The sequence below is a fragment of the Megalobrama amblycephala genome, linkage group LG5 (assembly GCF_018812025.1).
Source record: "Megalobrama amblycephala isolate DHTTF-2021 linkage group LG5, ASM1881202v1, whole genome shotgun sequence".
NCBI classification, from domain to species: Eukaryota; Metazoa; Chordata; class Actinopteri; order Cypriniformes; family Xenocyprididae; genus Megalobrama; species Megalobrama amblycephala.
The window spans coordinates 31,260,874-31,275,030 of record NC_063048.1 but is presented as its reverse complement, the minus strand read 5'-3'; the positions used below and the strand labels follow the sequence as shown (position 1 = coordinate 31,275,030).

Genomic DNA, 14,157 nt, shown 5'->3' with positions numbered 1-14,157 from the left:
TCTAAGATGTTTAACCATTAAAGCACACGTCAAAGTGTAACTGCAACAATAAATGATTACTGTATGCCATTAAAAGACGCTTGATCATCCAATAGCCTACTATGCAATCAAGTGATGTGCATGTGAGAAACATTTTTTACGGGAATCTATGGACATGCAGTCTGTCACATACGCGTGACGTAATTTGTTGCAATTTCCAAATGATACACTCTGTTTTGCAAGAGAAATGCAAAAGTCATTGTCCTATGGTGGCCTCATGTCTGATTCACTCTGCATAATAGCTAAGAACAGACTTCTGTATAAAAGGCAAATACTGTCATAATGTCTCTCGTTAGAAATATTGCACAGAAACTGCACTGATTTACAGATAAATCCACCTTATCGTCAGCAAAAACTGTCTCATCATAGACGACTGGTCCTGTCATGTTACTTCCTGGGATGTCTTTGGCAGAGATAAATGCAACCACTCCAGGAACTGCTATTGCATCAGAGGTGTCAATGAACCTATAAACATAAACACGTAGTTAACACTTAATCGTGGATAATCATTGTCTCAGATCACAACAATCTAGTTCAGAACTGAACCTTTTTAATGACACGTGAGTCATAAAAAAAATGTAGGCTTATCACTGTGCAGGTGATAAGTTATATATAGTTGGCTTTAACTCAATACGAAATCATCAGTCCTTTTTTAACTAACTTTATGAGGGCATGAGCTTTAGTGCTGGTGACCAAAGCCAAGTGGAGCTCATTTTCATAGCAGGGTATGTCATCACAGTAGACCGCTTCTCCTGTGGCCTGCTTAAGAGCGGAGAGGTGCATGATTGGCTGTCCCACTACATCATCACTATTATGACCAGGGGGAACTGCCTGCAAACAAAAAATGACGTTAAGCAATCTGCCAAAACAATACACAGATAAAGCTGCCAAATGCTTATTTATATGTACCTGGTAGAGCTGTACACTGGATGGTGAGTCCAACTGGTAGAGCTCAGTAGCAGTAGCATATTCGGGACGGATGTCTTTCACAGTCACACCCTGTAGAGACACAGCTTACAATTAAAGTCACCATGAAATCAAAATGGACGATTCTTGGTTTTTTATGGAATATTGCAGAATTTATTATAAATGACTTATCCATGCACATCATTATTTATTTTTTTTATTCATGTGCCCTGCTAATCTTTAATCAAAATAACTTCCCCTTCCTCTTGCAGCTCATCTCTGATGACGTGTTTACTGGCGCGAGGGCGGGACAACCTATCACTCGCATGAGATCGACCAATAGCAAACCACAACCATCCAATCAATTCCCCATGTACAAAATCAAGTCCAGTCCTACATTTTTTTTCTGGTTGAAGAAGCCGTTTCATTTGGATATACGTCACAATAGGGAAGAAAATACTTTCACAACTTCTGTTTCATGCCGACTTTAACCCTAATCACAATAGTCATGTGATCAAGGACATATTATACAGTAGTTCTAGAGAAGTGTGTTGTTAAAGGGTTAGTTCACCCAAAAATGAAAATTATGTCATTAATGACTCACCCTCTGTTCACAGTTTAAGATATTTTAGATTTAGTCCAAGAGCTTTCTGTCCCTCCATTGAAAATGTATGTACGGTGCACTGTCCATGTCCAGAAAGGAAATAAAAACATCATCAAAGTAGTCCATGTGACATCAGTGGGTTAGTTAGAATTTGCTGAAGCATCGAAAATACATTTTGGTCCAAAAATAACAAAAACTACGACTTTATCCAGCATTGTCTTCTCTTCCGGAATCCTTTCCATTGAATTGATTCCATTGAATGTTTTCATCTGTCGGCGTTGGTAATGCACTTTTACGTTGCCGTGGTTGTTTTTGGCCATTAGGACATCCGCGACATTTTGAAGCATCGAAAATACATTTTGGTTCAAAAATAACAAAAACTACGACTTTATTCAGCATTGTCTTCTCTTCCGGGTCTGTTGTCAATTCGCGTTCACGACTCCACTTCTTCTTCTTCTTCTTTCCTGTTTTACGGCGGTCGGCATCCAGCTTATTGGTGCATTACCACCCCTTCTGCTCCGGAGTGTGGTTCACGACTCCACGGTGACGCTGCTGACGTAAGACGCTGCTGACGTGTTATCTGGTGCACCCGAGATTCGTTTACAGTCTGAGGGAGACGCACGCTGTATTCAAGCTATTCTACATTGTTTGTATTTTGGTATTGCTATATTTTTTTTAAATGGTGCGTAAGTGTGCATGTCGCGGATGTCCTAATCGCCAAAAACAACCAAAAAGTGCAACCTAAAAGTGCATTACAAACGCCGACAGATGAAAGGATTCAATGGAATCAATTCAATGTAATCAATTCAATGGAAAGGATTCCGGAAGAGAAGACAATGCTGAATAAAGTCATAGTTTTTGTTATTTTTGGACCAAAATGTATTTTCGATGCTTCAACAAATTCTAACTGACCCACTGATGTCACATGGACTACTTTGATGATGTTTTTATTACCTTTCTGGACATGGACAGTCTACTGTACATACATTTTCAATGGAGGGACAGAAAGATCTCGGACTAAATCTAAAATATCTTAAACTGTGTTCCGAAGATGAACAGAGGTCTTACGGGTTACGAGGGTGAGTCATTAATGACATAATTTTCATTTTTGGACTAACCCTTTAAAGTGAAATCGAAATGGAAGTTTTTTGGCTTTTAGTATGAATGTTAGTCTTACTGTTATGTATAAGTTAGTGTGCTTCAAAACAATAACAAAATTTGCATTCAGAAGATATAAGCGTTCAAAACTTACAGTCACTCACTTCTGCCAATATGGATCAATGATTTTGATGACATCACTCATCACTCTGTCCAATCAAATGCTCTCTAGAATCTAAAGCATCCCGCCCCCCTACATCATAAATAGACGGTCACTTGTTCACACATTTACTATTTGTTTTTACATTGTGAATGGCACATAGTGCACTATAGGGAACTATTCAGACACTGTAAATATGCTTTCCATTGGATTTGATATGTCCTGCCCTGTCTTCCTGTTTCATTGGAAATTACATCAACACATAGAATAATTTCAAGGCATTTCAGTGAGCATTTAAACTTTTTTTACTGGGGCATGAGGCCCAGTGAAAACCAATGTACCCCAATAAAAAATAAGTGATTATGGATTAAATCCTTGTCTGATGATGGTGGAGATTACAGTATGCTGACCTAATAATCATTTTCACTGATAATATTTCATCAATCATGTCATGTGTGTTTCCTATCAGCTGTTTCGAATCAGAACTAGCGATCTGCGAATGAAACACTATTGATCTATTCAGTCAAATGCGTTTGCAAAAAGGACTGAAATGTAATTAAGTGTGCAATAAATAAATAAATAAACCTCCATCTGCAGGTTCAGAGCCAGTTTGTGCTGCACAGTGAGGAAGAACTTGTAGAAGAGGCTGATAGTCAATGTGCGCCTGTATGTCACCATCCCACCCGGAGCTGAGGGAGACAGACTCATCTCCTCGGCCAATGAGGTACAGGCTTCCTCTAGAAGCTCCTTGTCCCATTGCCTGCAATCAAATAACAATTCTGTGAAATTGATGCAGTCATTCTGCTCAGATTCAGGAATGAGGCTGAAGAAAACTGCCACTAAACTAGCCAGGCATCATCATCTACCTGTTGAGCAACCTGCTGCACGTGGCCGTGGCAAGGACAGTAACAGGGGCCATTCCTCCATAGCTTATCCGGATACCCTCCACTATATTGGATTGTTCCTTGAAGAATACATTCATCCCGCATGTGACAATGGAGATGTCATCCTCCTTGCGAGGGGACTGTTTGAAGGCTGAGAAGTACTGTCCCTAAAAAACGAATTGAAAGAACGACTGATTCATCACACTGAGATACTGACATCGTTACATTTGGCCCTTTTTAAACCTGGTATTAAGATGCACTTTGGTCGATTGGATCACAAGTGGATGAGGTGTAAATGGGGTGTAAAGCCTTTTGATCTTGTCGACTTTCGACCACTTCAAGAGGTAGTCAAAAACGCATTGATTTGCTTTCATAGTGTTAACGCTCATGTGGTCAAATGCGTTCAAACAGCCACAAAAGACCTGCTCTCCGCCTACTTACTTAATATGTAAACATTATGAGAAGCTAGACAGGATTTAAATTTTGTCGGCTGAAGACCCAAGTTTGGTTTGAAGATGAAAAATGTACCAAGCACAATGTTCTCTCCTGATTTCTAACACACACTCACAGTGTTCGGCGTGGTCTTGCGGTTATCAGAGCAGAAATGAAAGCTGATGCTCTCTGTATGTTTTTCTGTTGCCTCTGGTCGAGCCCATATACAAATTGCGCAAGCTTATTTTGTCCATTAGATTGAAAGATCTGAAATAAACCATACATTTGCCCACCCATTGACCCTCCCCTCCAAGAAATCAGGACAGAAGTGGATGAAAGGGGACAAAAGAGATGGATTAAAATGCCAGGTGTCTCCCTCGCTTACTTGTGATTTGATTGACCAAAATGCATCTTAATACCAGGTGGAAACATGGCCAACATGTCTTTCCTAACCAGTATAACTTTCTTTTCCTTCTTTCTTTTCAGTGAAACACAAAAGGTGAAGAGTTGAAGAAAAAACAAGAATTATGGAAAGATGCTAAAGTAAATAACTTTCTTCACACAAAGCTATGGTATGACTTCAGAAGAATTCCAAGTCTTATGGACCAGTTTTGGAGCTCAACAGTCCAGATCACCATTCATTTTCATTATTTGTAAAAGAATAGCCATGATTCTTCAACATCTATTTTGTATTCCACACACAGCAAAATCCCCAGAGTTGAATCAACTCTGCTCAGAGAACATATGGTCCCTCTCTACATAGAGTTAAAATAACACTGAAGCAGAGTTAAAGTTAATGAGATAATATGGAGCTGTTTAATCAGATATTGAGAGATTTAATGTCTTTTATCTTCAGTTGATTTTAGGGCTGCATGATATATCGCATGAGATTGTCACGCGCATTTCGTCAGTAAAGCCGGTTCCATGATTACCGCTAAATCGCCATCACCTGCTTTCAAATGGAGCGCCATTTAATAGACAAACCCGTACGTCACTGAAAAGCCACGCAATATCGCGTTCATATCGCAGATTAATCGCCTTCGATAATGAACGCGATATTGCGTGGCTTTTCAGTGATCTACGGTTCTGTCTATTAAATGCCGCTCCATTTGATAGCAGGTGATGGCGATTTAGCGGTAATCAGGGAACCGGCTTTACTGACGAAATGCGCGTGACAATCTCATGCGATATATCGTGCAGCCCTAGTTGATTTCATCTAAGGCTGTGGCTGAAGTCAGTTGTAGCTCTTGTGTTTCTCTTCAGTGATTCTGCTTGTTAACAGCAGGTGTTCATCACTAATGCTCAATCATAACTTAATTAATCACTTAATTATCTCATTAACTTTAACTCTGCTTCAGTGTTACTTTAACACTATATAGAGAGGGACCATATGTAATCTGAGCAGAGTTGATTCAACTCTGGGGATTTTGCTGTGCAGATGATAGAACATTATATGTGTTTGGAACAACATAAGGGTGAGTAACAGATGACAAAATTATTATAATTTCAATTACAAAATGTATTTTGAAAAGAATCTGCAGACCTTTCTTGTGTATGGAATCTCAATGGACAACAGAATCTCCTCTGGCTTCAAAAGTGTCTTCCTATAACCAGGGAAGAACTTGTCATCCATTTCAAGAACACGTTTCTCCCCTTTAAACATCAGACAAAGGTTTTTAGATAATTTCTAAAACATACATTAAGAGTTTAATTCATACAAAAACTTCTTTTAGCTGTCATATAATCTGTAGAACAAAGAACATGGAGGCTATGTCAATAAAACATAAAGGGTCAACACCTTGTACATGTACTAGGCTGATACACTAGACTGTGAAAGTCCAATTTACCTTTCAGTATCCTTAAACCCTGCCCTATATACCACAATCATTCAATCAGCTGTCAAACATCAGGAAACTGTACAGTATCTCTAATTTGCTATAGAATTGCTATTGTCTGCTAAAGTAATTACCACCATAACATTCAGAGTCCAGCCGGACTGCATGTAAAATGAGTGGAATAGCATATTTTTAGAGAATGAATGTTTTCTCTGTACTCTGTATTCTATATCAGATCATGAACTGTTACAACCTTTGATCCTTGAACAGAAAAAATAAAACAAAACATGAAAAAACAGTGTGCTGTACCTTTGGACATCACCGTGAGCTTGCAGCCAGCTGCCATAAACACAGGGTTGAGGTCTGAAATGGGACTCGCTGTCATAATATTTCCACCAACAGCCTGAAAGCATGAATATGATATTTAAGTAACTGAAAGGAATCATTCATAACTTTAAATCACACGTTGGATGATTCAAACATGATTCAGCAACCATGTGACTTTCATAATCACGTATGTTATATTGTTCAAGTTAGAATCTTCATTAAGTCAATTAAATTAACAACTGACATTTATTTTCAAGTCCATTGTCTTACATAAAACACTTTGGTAACACTTTATTTTGATGGCCTCTTTAAGACATTCTGTTGACTGTAAGTAATGTTGCAGCTACATGTCAACTTACTCTCATTATAGTATTAGTACAGTCTGCTTAATATCTGCAACACTTTATTTACACTTTCTTTTGATGGTCCTCCAACAAGCATTCTAAGTGACTTTGCAAGTACGTGTCAATTTATTATACTAACCCTAACTAGTGTTGTCGAAAGTACAAACTTCGGTACCAAGTACATTTTAAAAATGTGACGATACCCTAGCATTTTGACCACTGTTGAGCGTATTCTTAAACACATCTTTTTTTTTTTTTTTTTGACCATTGACCATTGTATTCATGGGCTCAACAAATATGTCTGTGATTGGCTACAATGATCAATGCATTAAAAACATGTTGTAAGCAGACATCTTTGACACACTTTTATAGATACAGATGGGAGCATTTGAAAGCAGACCTATCTGTTGAGTACATGAACACAATGGCCAATCAGAAGTGTTTAAAGATCTTCTCAACAGCGCTCAAAATGCTAGGGGGAAATGCTGGTTTTGTCGTATTTTTAAAACTTGGTACCGAAGTACTTTTGACAACACTACCCCTAACAGCCTACAAATAATCAACTAATACTCTAATCAGTTAGTTAGTTGACATGTTAGTTGACATGCAATATTACTTATAGTCAACTGAATGTCTAAAGAAGACCATCAAAACAAAGTGTAACCAACGCTTAGTCACTTTTTGTCTTCAGCAACATGACATACCGCGACATTTCGGATCTGCTGTCCTGCAAACCAGCGCAACTGCTCAAGAACAGCCTTAAAGATCTCCGTCTTTTGAGCGGGCAACTTCTTCACCGCTGCATTCAACACGTCCCCCAACACAGTTAACGTCACTGATGCGCCAACCTGGATGCCTGTGAACCGAAACTTGTTATAGCCGAGATTACCTTTCAACTATAAATTTACCTAAGCAGTGAAATGTCACTGAAACACTGATGGACATACAGCTCTGACTCTATAATATCTTTACAATGTTGGGGAAAATTACCATTAAAAGTAATGAGTTACAATATTGCGTTACTCCCTAAAAAGTAACTAATTGTGTTACTTAGTTACATTTTGCGAGATGTAATGTTACATTACATTTGCATTACTTTTTTTCACCTGGGCTTGGATTGCCTGTTTGTTTTACTATATCTTTATGTATTGTATTAACAAATAAATTGTGCTTCAAACTATCAAACAACATACATTGACAGCATCCCTTTATATGACTCTTACCATCCTGAGTGTGTTGGATGATGTTTAGTTCTGAGATGTAAGCTGGTGCCAGAATCACAGGGTAATGAAGGTTTTTGAACTTCATCTCAATACCTAGAAGAGAGACTCAAAACGATTAAAAACTTAAAAATCATTATGTTTTGCGTTGCGTTCTTTGCGTACTGCACAAAGAAAAAAAATTGTATTTTTGCCCTGCCAACGAAAGTAATTTTGTTGACTGAATTAGTATTTTCAAGCAAATAGGTTGAGTGAATGATTCACTCACTCATTTTATTCCTGACAATATGAATGAATGATTAAATGACTCCCTAGTCACGTTTCATCACCTGCTGGCATAATGATGTAACATGCAAAAAGAACTGCTGAAAAGTCTCCATCATTAATGCATGGACTGCATACTTCCCTACTGTATAATAGGCAAAAAACAGTACGTGAAATGAGTAGTATGTCCGACTTCACAGTTAAGCAACGCAACTGACACTGTAGGTCACAACATCCAGATTACATTTATGCTATTAGATAAGCAAATACAAGGAACAGAACTCCCTGTATAATTTGTATACTATTTTAATCAGAGATGGAAACTCGAGTCTGCGACTTGGACTTGAGTCGCACTTAAAGGGTTAGTTCACCCAAAAATGAAAATTCTGTCATTTATTACTTACCCTCATGCCGTTCCACACCCGTAAGACCTTCATTAATCCTTGGAACACAAATTAAGATATTTTAGTTGAAATCTGATGGCTCCGTGAGGCCTTCATACCCAGCAATGACACTTCCTCTCAAGATCCATAATGGTACTAAAAACATATTTAAATCAGTTCATGTGAGTACAGTGGTTCAATATTAATATTATAAAGCGACGAGAATATTTTTGGTGCGCCAAAAAACAAAACAAAATGATAACTTATTTAGTGATGGCCGATTTCAAAACACTGCTTCAGGAAGCATCGGATCATAAATTAATCAGTGTATCGAATCAGCTGTTCGGCGCGCCAAAGTCACGTGATTTCAGCCGCTGGCAGTTTGACACACGATCTGAATCACGATTCAATACACTGATTCATTTGTGCTCCGAATCTTCATGAAGCAGTGTTTTGAAATCGGCCATCACTAAATAAGTCGTTATTTTGGGTTTTTTTGGCGCACCAAAAATATTCTCGTCGCTTTATAATATTAATATTGAACCACTGTACTCGCATGAACTGATTTAAATATGTTTTTAGTACATTAATAGATCTTGAGAGAGGAAGTGTCATTGCTCCCTATGAAGGCCTCACGGAGCCAACGGATTTCAACTAAAATATCTTAATTTGTGTTCCGTTTTTGGGTGAACTAACCCTTTAAGTCGCAAAAATAAATGACTTGACTTGGACTCGTGAACTACTAACCCAAGACTTGACTCGAGACTTGACTTGGACTTGAAGACAGAGACTTGTGAAAAATACAAGTCTTTTGGCATGACATTCCCGATTACGTTCTCTATTTACTAGCCCACATGATGACACGAAACACCACATTTTACTATCCATTCATTCCCAAATATGTGCTGCAGCACTTTTTTTCCTTGCGGTGGTTCTAAATGGTATAATTTTGTATAAAGTTAGAAAGTAATATAATTGATTTAAGTAGTATTTTGTGTGCTTTATTAGATAATTTTAAAGAAAAAGTCATCTGTTTAGATATTTAAATACACTGTTAATTACAATAACAACTAGCTGAAAAAAATAGTACAAAGACTTGACTTGAGACTTCACTTGGACCTCAAAGACTTGAGACTTGACTTGGACTTGACCGCACAGACTTGTCAACATGTCTGATTTTCAAGTCATTAATTTTCTTAATGTATGTGGCCCTCACCAACTTCTGTGTTCCCAACCACTAGTTTAGCATTTGGATAGGTCGCCTTCAGCTCCAGGAGTTCTTTGAGGGAGCAGGGTTGAATCCAAAGCACTCGTTCCCCAATAAACCTCAGCTCTCTCTGGGGCTGTTTACTGAGACTCTGTGGAGCACAATTATGACTTAAACTGTTGGTGCATCCATTTAATGAAGTAATCAGGCATTTTGCAATCAATGCAGACTAAACTTATTTCATACGCACCAAGAGCTCAGGCGGAAAAATAATCTCTTGTGTTGGGTCCAGTGGCATGAACTCTGATTGGTCATACAATTTCTGAGCTGGAAGCATTGAATTATCCTAAAAGTAGAGAAAGAAATGACAGAATTATTTGTAAAAGTACAAACGGGCAACTGCCACCACTCATGAGTCTAACAGAGATACATTACAGATGAAAAATCCTTAGATAACATTCAGCACTGATAGGCAGTACTGTGATTGTGAAACAGTGATCTTAAAGTGTCTGTTTGTTTCATGGCTGTAGGTTTCACCTCACATGCTTATGAGTGTAAGTTCAAACATGTGACTTGTTTACTATGAGAATGCATTGGCTGCCATGTCATTGATTTCATATGCAAGTATGCTACAGGTTTATCATAAATGGCAAGGCTTAAGGACAAAAATGTGCTTGTACTCAGAGAAAATAGAGCATGGTGTCGGGATGTCTGTTCTACTCACATTGACATGCTCTTGTATGTATCCATTACTCTTACAGCAGCCATTAGTTTGTCCTTTCCCACCACAACATCCCCCGTCCTGAAATTAAAAGAGGCAGATATAAAACAAAAGATATTGCCTATAATTCGGTTAAGTATTTTACATCAATTTTTCCTCATATCAGCTCAGACTATCAGGAAATATTCAGCTTGTACTTGTAATAAGGCATAATTGTTCAATCTGTAAATCTGACTGAATCCAGGCAATTAAGCAGTTTATAGCTGATTTTGCAGAGTTAAAATGTGTTCCTGGGTCAACAGATTTTGTTGATCCTGGAACAACATTCCTGTCTGAAAATTTTGTCCAAACCATATCCCTACCCATAAATCTAACCCTACCCATAAGTTATCCCTGAAATCAAAGGGAAATTATAGGTGAATAACACTGATGTAGAAGCACCAATAACATAAAATGCAAACTTCTGACTGGTTGAACAAAATGTTATTCCACGATCAACAAGTACGTTGATCCAGGAACATGTTGTGGCTGGCGAAATCAGGTTCTGCCAGTGTATAGCTGCACTTTAGGGCAAATTATCATTTGGATGTACATGTAATATTCATTTTACCTTTGTGAATGTCCTGTAGCCTTCCAGAATAGGTCTGTACCCAGTACAGCGACATAAATTGCCTGTGTGCAACCAATTTAAAAACAAAAAGATTTATTTGTGAAAAACAAAAATCCATAAAGCCCAAAGCATACTTCCGCGTTCCACGGCGGTCTGCTCACTATCCGTGTGACATCATTTTTAGCCCTACTTGGCATCAGGAGAGTGTGCTATTGCCACTCAAAACTAGCCCAAAACTAGCCCAATCATGTTTCAGGGGGGTCCCACTATAAATTTCACGTTCCGGGGGGTAAAATCCACTTTTTTGGCGGTGTTCCCCTGGTAAAATTCGGATTCCATGGCCTAAATATCTTTTGTTTTTTGGAGATGGACCTCACTCAAGAACACAAGATCCAGGGGGCGAGGTTGGATCCAGATCCAACTCCCCCCACTTTACATATCCCTAAACCTACCCGTCTCCAGCCCCTGGATCTAAACCTACCCATCTCCACCCCCTAGATCTGGATCCATCTACTCCCACTTTACATATCCCTAAACCTACAAGTCTCCAATCCCTGGATCTGGTGTTCTGCAGTGGGGCTACTGAAAAAACTTGGACTGACACGGACAGTGAAAAGTGGAAAATTAAGCAGTTATATCTGGGCCTTGAAGTGTAAAAGTTAACAAAATGCAAAAGTTATGACTAGTAATAGCAAGTAATACCTTGAAAGGCTTCCTGAATGTCATGCATGGTGGGTTGAGGGTTGTTTCTTAAAAGAGCGTACATAGACATCACAATTCCTGGTGTGCAGAACCCACACTGTGACCCATGAGCCTTTGCAATTCGCTCCTGGATGAAAAGATTATTGTTGTTACTACACCACAAACGAACAGGACAGCAATAGGCCTAAATCAGGTAATGAAGCTAATGTTAAAAACTAATTAATGGAGGAGGAAAATGTGGTTATAGTGTTATATAGTTTTCTCTCATCACTCTCTGAGAAAATAAGATAAAATTGTGACCTGTACAGGATGGAGTTTGCTTGCCACACTGCCGATGCCCTCCACAGTTGTTACTGCACAGTGATGCAAAGAGCATAGAGGAGCCAGACAGGCGTTAACCGCATAGTGACTCAAAGAGCGCCATTAAGGACATAACTCTGGTATAAGTTTCAGAATCATTTACCAATTATATCTGAATTATTAACAGCTATCATGAACCTGTTACAGACTTTAAAGGGTTAGTTCACCCAAAAATGAAAATTCTGTCATTTATTATTCACCCTCATGCTGTTCCACACCCGTAAGACCTTCGTTAATCTTCAGAACGCAAATTAAGATATTTAGTTGAAATCCAATGGCTCCGTGACGCCTTCATAGGGAGCAATGACACTTCCTTTCTCAAGATCCATTAATGTACTAAAAACATATTTAAATCAGTTCATGTGAGTACAGTGGTTCAATATTAATATTATAAAGCGACGAGAATATTTTTGGTGTGCCAAAAAACAAAATAACGACTTATTTAGTGATGGCCGATTTCAAAACACTGCTTCAGGAAGCTTCGGAGCACAAATGAATCAGTGTGTCTAATCATGATTTGGATCGCGTGTCAAACCGCCAAACTGCTGAAATCACGTGACCGAACCGCTGATTTGACACGCTGATTCATAACACTCCAAAGCTTCATGAAGCAGTGTTTTGAAATCGGCCATCACTAATTAAGTCGTTATTTTGGTTTTTTTTGGCGCACCAAAAATATTCTCATCGCTTTATAATATTAATATTGAACCACTGTACTCACATGAACTGATTTAAATATGTTTTTAGTACCTTTATGGATCTTGAGAGAGGAAGTTTCATTGCTCCCTATGAAGGCCTCACAGAGCCATCGGATTTCAACTAAAATATCTTAATTTGTGTTCCGAAGATTAACGAAGGTATGACGGGTGTGGAACGGCATGAGGGTGAGTAATTAATGACATTATTTTCATTTTTGGGTGAACTAACGCTTTAAGGACAGCATTGCACTTTGTATGTGAGTACATAAAAAGATACATAATCCGGTTTTGATGTGGATGATATTTAGACACCATTACAGTGCAGGCTCCACAACCTCCTTCAGCACATCCCAGTTTGGTTCCCGTCAGTCCCACTGCAAGCATCAACACTAAGGAAAACAGTCACACTGGAAAAAGATACAGTCTTACCAAATCAATGTAAATGAGAAATACAAAATTACAAAATGACGGTAATACACAATTTCATAGTCAATAACTAGAGACGACAGTCTCTGGAATCCAAAACAGCATGTTTGGATCAATAAATCTCACTTGTTTGGCATCAGTTGTGGTGTAAATGATTGATGAAGTCAACAAAAATTAACCAAGGATAAATAAGATACTGAAAAATGAAAAAATGCTATAATTGTTATGTTACATTATATTTTATTCTCTTATTGATTCATATTTTGTAATATTAATCATATTTTGAATTGTTTTTATTTTATTTATTAATTAATTTATTTATTGGTTTCCTGAGTTTTTAACGAAATGCAAAAAAAAAAAAAAAAGTTAATTTTTTATAAATTTATCTCAAAGTTATATAACTGAGGCATTTTAGACAATCATACTACTGTATAGAAATATGAATTTATGGTACAGGCTTGCGTCTTGATCACGTGGAAACAAATCAGCGTGTTTCATAAGCAAAGACATAACAACAAAATGAAAGTGCAGAAATAAACTGACAGACTGTGATGTGCGCAAACCTCATGAATAGTCTACAAAGCGAGCCAATCCCAAAAAGAAAAGCAAACAATTCAGTTTAACCAACAACATGACTCCAGAAGACAGGAATATCAGTGTCTCGTAAATGCTGGAGTTATGGTCTAATGATGTAACTTTTTTTAGAGGACAAAACGCATTCAGATTCAACACAGAAACTGTTCAGAAGATCAAAAGGATACAGCTTCTCCTTAAATATGTCAAGAGTGTTATCTCAGGCTCTGCATTCTTCTCAGTGATCTGCACAGAATTCATTATGGAAAACACATTTGTTGGGTTATACTGGCTAATAATTTCAAATATCAAAAGCAAAAAAGTTGAAAGACGTAGGCTATTAAAACACATTAATCAATGCAAT

At 38.0% G+C, this 14,157-nt stretch overlaps 1 protein-coding gene across 1 annotated transcript in view; it reads right to left on the bottom strand.

Annotated features, from left to right (window-relative positions):
- Window positions 1-14,157, bottom strand: part of xdh (xanthine dehydrogenase) — a 28,469-nt gene that overhangs the window by 14,122 nt on the left and 190 nt on the right. The window contains exons 2-18 of the mRNA XM_048191832.1: window positions 13,982-14,039; window positions 13,072-13,168; window positions 12,037-12,145; window positions 11,737-11,863; window positions 11,035-11,096; window positions 10,428-10,505; window positions 9,954-10,049; window positions 9,713-9,854; window positions 7,853-7,945; window positions 7,334-7,485; window positions 6,268-6,361; window positions 5,667-5,776; window positions 3,674-3,858; window positions 3,393-3,567; window positions 949-1,038; window positions 701-870; window positions 378-504 (exon numbers count right to left, since the gene is read on the bottom strand). Of these exons, the coding sequence (XP_048047789.1) occupies window positions 378-504; window positions 701-870; window positions 949-1,038; window positions 3,393-3,567; window positions 3,674-3,858; window positions 5,667-5,776; window positions 6,268-6,361; window positions 7,334-7,485; window positions 7,853-7,945; window positions 9,713-9,854; window positions 9,954-10,049; window positions 10,428-10,505; window positions 11,035-11,096; window positions 11,737-11,863; window positions 12,037-12,145; window positions 13,072-13,168; window positions 13,982-14,039 (1,965 nt within the window). The remainder of the gene's footprint in view (window positions 1-377; window positions 505-700; window positions 871-948; window positions 1,039-3,392; window positions 3,568-3,673; window positions 3,859-5,666; window positions 5,777-6,267; window positions 6,362-7,333; window positions 7,486-7,852; window positions 7,946-9,712; window positions 9,855-9,953; window positions 10,050-10,427; window positions 10,506-11,034; window positions 11,097-11,736; window positions 11,864-12,036; window positions 12,146-13,071; window positions 13,169-13,981; window positions 14,040-14,157) is intronic.